The sequence below is a fragment of the Gekko japonicus genome, unplaced genomic scaffold, assembly GCF_001447785.1.
Source record: "Gekko japonicus isolate JY-2015 unplaced genomic scaffold, Gekko_japonicus_V1.1 scaffold1871, whole genome shotgun sequence".
NCBI classification, from domain to species: Eukaryota; Metazoa; Chordata; class Lepidosauria; order Squamata; family Gekkonidae; genus Gekko; species Gekko japonicus.
In genome coordinates this window covers 65,847-72,589 of record NW_015163659.1, presented here as the reverse complement: position 1 = coordinate 72,589, position 6,743 = coordinate 65,847, and the positions used below count along the sequence as shown (strand labels likewise).

At 46.1% G+C, this 6,743-nt stretch overlaps 1 protein-coding gene across 1 annotated transcript in view; it reads left to right on the top strand.

Moving 5' to 3' along the window:
• Positions 1-1,437, top strand: part of LOC107107422 (ceramide synthase 3-like) — a 91,147-nt gene extending 89,710 nt beyond the window's left edge. The window contains exon 11 of the mRNA XM_015407721.1: positions 1,088-1,437. Coding sequence (XP_015263207.1) covers positions 1,088-1,219 — 132 coding nt within the window. The 3' untranslated portion in view covers positions 1,220-1,437. The remainder of the gene's footprint in view (positions 1-1,087) is intronic.
• The last annotated feature ends 5,306 nt before the right edge of the window (positions 1,438-6,743 follow it).

Here is a 6,743-nt window from a genome sequence, read left to right as displayed (position 1 = left end):
GAAAGGAGTTTGTAAGCCACTTTGAGACTCTGAGTGAAGGGCAGGATATAAATCAAATCTCCTCCTTCTCCTCCTCCTCCTCTTCTTCTTCTTCTTCGCGGGCCATGGGCTGTAATAATAATAATAAACTATGGAAACTATGGAAACTACCTTGTTTACATTCCTTTTGGACACCAAAAGGTGTCTTTCTCCAGCTGCTGTCCCTTTGGCTGCTAACACAACACAGCCTCCAGAAATTATACTTACTGGCAGGCCCATAGCCAGGATTTTTTAATCCCGGGGGGGGGGCTTTTAAAAAGTCAGGGGCAGTGTTCCCTCTAAGCTGAGTTAGTGTGAGCTAGCTCACAGTTTTTTAGCCTCTGACTCACACATTTTTGTCTTAGCTCAGGGAGGATGGCTCCAGAGCAAACTAATTTATACAGCAGCCAAATCGCTCGCTCACAACTTTAATGCCAGTAGCTCACAAAGTTGAATTTTTGCTCACAAGACTCCACAGCTTAGAGGGAACATTGGTCAGGGGGTACCCCTGCACCACCACCCCCAAGTGAGCAGCCGTCTCCCGCCCTTCTCGTCCTTTTGGCAGGGGAGACAAGTTTGCCAGAGCAGGAGAGTGGCGAGCCTGCCAGGGGAGGCTGCCTTCGTTGCCCTCCTGCTGCCACCATGGCTCCTCCCCCCCCATTCCTAACCCTGGCGGCTGCTCCTCCTCCTCCTCCTCCTCCTCCTCCAGCCACTGCCCAATGACTGGCAGGGAGAGTCGGAGTGGGTATGCTCGCATTTTGGCTGGCGCTCCTACTGCTGATAGCGGGGAGGCGAGAGATCGGCATGGGATTGGAGGCCAGCGTAGGGCTTGACTTCTTCCCAGCTTCCCGGCAACGAGAGAGAGTGTCCGTGAGCAGTGAGAGGAAGCGGCTGTGGCTGGGGACGAGCACCATAGATAAAATAAAAAATTGGAAGTTGGGGGGCCTGGGCTGGATGGGAAGGGGGGGGGGGCTTGGCAGTAAATTCGGGGGAGCAGGCCCCGAGAGGCCCCACTGTAGCCACGGGCCTGATTACTGGCATCTACTAAGAATGCTCTTTTCTTTCGTAGAAAGTGAAAGACGACAGGAGTGACGAGGAAGAGGAAGATTCCGTCAGTGACGCAGAAGAGCAGTCCCTCAAAAAAGGAAGCAAGAATGGCTGTGAGGCGAGCCATCCTCTCCTGAACAACAACAATTACTAGCGTGTTGCCAGCCCTGTGGCCTTGCTTGCTGTGTCCCGTAACCCATCCTATAAGCAGAAGGTTGATCGTCAATATCTTCACTGGAGTGCACGACTCATTTTATTGCTGGTTGCTAGAGGCTGGAAGAAAGCCCAGTTTTCTTTTCTTTTTTTAAGAGCAAAAATAATTTACTTAACTAAACATGCTTCGGAGCTGCGGTGGCTCAAGTGGTTAAGATGCTGAACTGCAGGCTGTGGAAGGTTAGTAGTTCAGCAGTTCGAGACCCGAGTGTGCCGCATGATGGAGTGAGCTCCCGTCTCTAGTTCCAGCTCCTGTCAACCTAGCAGTTCGAAAGCAAGACATTGCAAGTAGATAAATAGGTACCACTTCGGTGGGAAGGTAACAGCGTTCCATGCGCCTTGGTGTTTAGTCCTGCCGGCCACATGACCACGGAAACGTCTTCGGACAGCGCTGGCTCTTCGGCTTTGAAACGGAGATGAGCACCGCAACCCTAGAGTCGGATTCGACTGGCTTTCGAGCAAGGCAACCTTTACCTTTACCTTTAAACATGCTTCAGAGTCCATTTTCTAACACACTGCACATTGGTGTGCATGGCAAACATGACCCTTTCAACTCTTCAGGTGCCCGAGGATCTCCGAACCATCTTAGAACATCCTAGTTTCGAACTCTGAAAAAAAACTGTTCACAATTGAAGAATCCAGCTCCTAGTAGCCTTTTTGACATGATTTGGGAAGTACAGCTGGCACATATGCCATGGAAGAGCCAAATTATTTTTACATGAGGGAGCTCCAGGCCACTGACATTCTTTAAATGGACACCGTGCTCATCAGGCGACAAACTTCCAGCTACATCTGAGACTGAATTCGATTCACAGAGGCAACTATAAGGAAAAAGGCAAAGTCGACCACCGTCTGTCAAGGTTCTCCATACCATTTTTCTTGCACCCAACTTTCCAGCATGTATTGTAGCACAAGGCCCTCAGGGGCATCATTGCCAGCCGGCCTTCTGGACTAGACTCACTACTGTTCGACCAGGGGAGGTGAAGGGGCACCGTCTTTAGGAGACGCCGTAAGGCTGTTTTATTTGCAAGGGCTTTTAAAGGGGTTTAAGCTTGTGGGCATTTTCTTGAGAGGGAATTACTGGGGCAGTACTGTATTTTGTAATGTTTGTTAATATTGGTATTGTATTGAATTGCCTGGAGCCACAAATGAAAGTCAGGGTATAAATGTTTTAATAAAAATAAATAAATAAAAAATTTAAAATATAAGATACTAAAAGCTGCAAGCTCCAGCTGTATGGAGGGGAGGTTTTTGTTTGTTTTTTGAAGTCACTGCCAATTCTGCAGCCATCCAGTTTAAAGCGACGGACAATTGTGGGCAAGCAACTGGCTGCTGAGTCGTTTGTGGAGGTAGTGGAACTTTTCAGTCTCGTCTAGGGCTTTGGGAAAAGCAGAGCAAAAATGGAATCTGAATTTAGGATGAAAGAGAGGGTGAAGGATGGCACCGATTCTTTTAATTTAATGCCTAGGTTTCGAAACAACCCACCTCCCTTGTGAATAGGGGAAGACAAATAAAAGAAGGTAACATTCTAGTTTCCTATTCTGCTTGTTTCCTACTAACCTTCCTTGTAAATACCGCCCTTTCCCCTAGCTGGAAAGCCGTCTTTTAAGGATCTCATGGGATCTGTAATCAGAATTTTAGGGTTAGGGTTATAGAACTCTGTGTGCTATAGAACTCTGCATGGGGTGTTCGTCTGTAGCCAGGTGAGAGAGGTATATTCAGCTTTCAGTGGAAAGAATTTATTTCCCCCCCCCCCATCCTTCATCCTCTCTTTTATCCTAAATCCAGAGCTCTTCCTTTCTTTAAAAAATTGTGCCTAATCTGTACATTTTGTTGTGCAAGGTACATACCACGTGTTATTAGGGTTAGTTAGCTTCCAGGTGGCGGCTCGAAATCTCCTGGGATTACAACCGATTCCCCCCCCCAGCTGCCTCCCCATGCAAAAACTGCACCGAGGGGGGATTATTTCCCCTGTTTTGATGCTCCATATGCACAGATACTCCATGTGGAACAGCAAAATAAGGGAAACCATGGGTCATTTCGTAGAAAAAGAGCTAGGGGAACTCATTAGCATAACTCATTAGCATATGCCACACCCCCTGACATCACCGGAAGTGTGTCATAAGGCCACACACCCCACCCCCAACGGTCCCGGCCACCACCGCCGGCCTTGCAGCTCCACTGCCGAGCCCCATGAGGGGCCCGGCGGTGGACCTGCAATGCCGGCGGGAGTGCAAGGAAGCCCCGCGAAGGCCCTCCCTGGCCCCAGGCAGGCAGGGGTGGGGAGAGGCAGGGAGGAAGCAACTTACCCTCCCTCTTCTCCTGCCTCCTCCTGGCTGAATGAAGCGGGGCGGCCGGAAGCAGGGGGCGGGGCTTCATCATGTGAAGGAAGGAAGGAAGGAAGGAAGGAAGGAAGGAAGGAAGGGCATTTCCCCTCTCAGCGCTGGTGGTGCATCTCTTTACCTCTGAAATACTGGCAATTGTTGACAGAAGGGAAGAGACAAAGGCCAATAAAAGGGCAGAAGATGGCTACAAACTCTTGGGTATCCCAGAAGTAAAAGTAGTAGAAGAAGAGTTGACTTTATACCCTGCCCTTCACTCAAGAGTCTCAGAGAGGTTTACAGTCTCCTTCCTCTCCCCACAACAGACACCCTGTGAGGTAGGGGGGACTGAGAGAGCTCTGAGAGAACTGCCCTTGAGAGAACAGCTCTGAGAGAACCGTGACTGACCCAAGGTCATCCAGCTGACTTCTTGTGGAGGAGTGGGAACTCAAACGTGGTCCTTGGGATTAGAGTCTGCCGCTCTTAACCACTACACCAAACTGATGGGTCTCAGCCTGTGGGTCTCAGTCTGGTGGGTCTCAGCCTGTGACAAAGTGAACAGCAGATCTTTGTGCCTGGGAAGAAGCAAAAAAAGTGAACTGGTGATCGCTGCCTTGTGTTGACATAGAAATGGAGGTGGTCTTTCAGGACTTGACAAAGCCATTGTTCCGAGGGTGAGTGGTGGAGAAGAACAAGGTGGCCAAACCTATTCAAGATCCAGTGAATGAGTGTGTGGGTGTAGCAGGGCTTTTTTTGTAGAAAAAGCCCAGCAGGATCTAGGGGTGGGGTGGAAATAAGAGATATGAATTCCAATTGTAGTTAAGATTCCAATAAAGATTCAGCAAACTCAGCTCATTCAAAAACTTGTATGTGCTCTCCAGCTTTCAGTGTTCATTAGTCAAAGACCTCTGTGTGTTCATAGTGGCGACATCTAATATTGTTCTTAGCACATGGTTTAAAAAAGTTATTAAATCCATATTTCACTATTCCTGTAAGCCTTTCTGAGTTCTTAAGTGGTACAGAATTTAAAGTGATTTCATATTCTTAGGTCTTTCAAGTTCCTTCTCTTCACGTAATTTCTATATTGGTAGGCATTGCCACCATAGTTTCAAAAGAATATGAAATTATGTTCAATTCAATGCTCTGCCTCATTTTCCATCAGAACTTACGGTAGGATACAAAAGGAAGGTTCTGAACAACTTAGGTTAATGTTGTAAGAGGCTGACTGAATCAAGAGATTAGGGTGTTGTAGTAGCTCTTTGTCCTATTTAACCACAAAGTCTCCTAAAATAACTTCTACCCCACAAAATAAATATCAAATCTTCCACTATGATCCAAATAATTAACTTAGATGGAAAATTCCAGAATTGCTTTTCTTGTGCTTCTATGGTGTTGTTTTTTTTAAAAGTGATGAACTTGACTTGCCAATAAGTTGAATTGAAAATGAAACAAAATGAAAATATGTAGGTTTTGGCACCGTGCGCATTGCAAACTGTGAAGAGGGGAAGAGACGGGAACCCTGCATTTTGCTGATTTGGGAAGAAAAACATGGACTCCTCAGGCCTTATTGCACTGTTCTTTCAGATGCAGATGGTCGAAACAGCTGACGATTAGCCACATCAGAAGTTTAAAAAGAAACCATAGTGGGATGTAAGAATGGAAAAACAGTAAGGACTGGACGGATAAGTTGATAGAAGTGCAATCCGTGTGGGGGGGGAAACCCCACAAGGGCTGACACCGTGACAAGCTGTAAATACAAGGTTATTGTTAGATCACCGCTAACAAAGGATCGGAGAGTGATTTCAGCAAGAAGTGATTCAGCTTTATTGCAGTAACGAACAAGCACTTAAACGCATTCATAACCAGAACAAGAAACAATTGGGAGCTAGGCTCCTTTTAAACATTTCTGGGCTAACATAGCCACACCTATTTACAATAATCAACCAATGAGGTTGTTTGAATAAAGACCAATGAGCTTACTTCCCTCGCAGGGAACAGTGGCAGTTCTGATTGGTCGCTGTTACAGAGCGACCAATAGGAGTTCAGTTCAGAGGAGCCTTTGTTCGGCTCAAGCTTAACATAGGATGTCAATGGAGTGATTCATGTAACACGTTCAATACATTACAGTTATAAACCATAAAATTCCCATTTAAGATAACACATTCTTAAGACTTCAACACCTAGTAGTAGGTCTTGAGTTCAGGAAGGTCAGGTGGGGATTCATCCTGCACCTTACCACCTGGTGGGGGCCAAAGACGAGACCTGTCTACAGTGACACCATTCAAGAGAGGATCAGGTAGAAGTCGGTGGCCTCCACATGGTGGAGCGACAAATAAAGCAGGACAAGGTGGCCTCCACGTGGCAGGTTTCCTCACCGTTTCCCTGCCCCGGGCTCACAGAAGTGGCCACCCCCTCCACCCCCCGGCCACCAGGCCTCTTTCACTTAAAAAAAAAAATCAGCACTAGAATACTGTTGTATCAATATACCATTGTTACAATGTGGTTAACAGTTCTGTGAATTTCCTGCTTTCATTAAAAACAAGCAAGTGTCTAGTCACTTCCATTGCAAAGATATTAAGGAAAAGACCTATCTCTACAATGGAAGGAGCAGTATAGAGCACTGCTCTAATTTTTGTAATCCAAATTCTTGCACTGGGAAGTGTTATGTATACTGCTCTTTGATTTTAACTGTATGATTTCTTCCTCCTTGAGTCTCAATGAGAAAGGCAGGCTCTAAATGAAGTGAATAAATAAAACAGTATGGGGACAATATGGCAAGGCAGTGCCCAAAAAGCCTGACCTAGCAGCTATTTTCTTTGCAGTATGTTATATTAGCTTTCAAAAGCTTATATACAAGTTTCTAAAATTGCTTCCAAACTGTACATTTTTCTTCAGCGTTACTGGTGCTATGCAGGACTATACAACAGCCATAGAAGAATTTGCTAAGAAAGGTACTCCACCTCCTGCTCCAGAACTGCCTGCTACAGTAAGTTTGTAATGTGTTTTAAGATATGATATTGGTACATCTAAGACTTATACCCATAAGACAAGGAGAAAGAAGAAAACAGAATTGCATGCACAGAATATATTGAGTCAGACATTATTCAGGTTGACTGGGCTAGGTCCTAATATTTTTTAGAATCT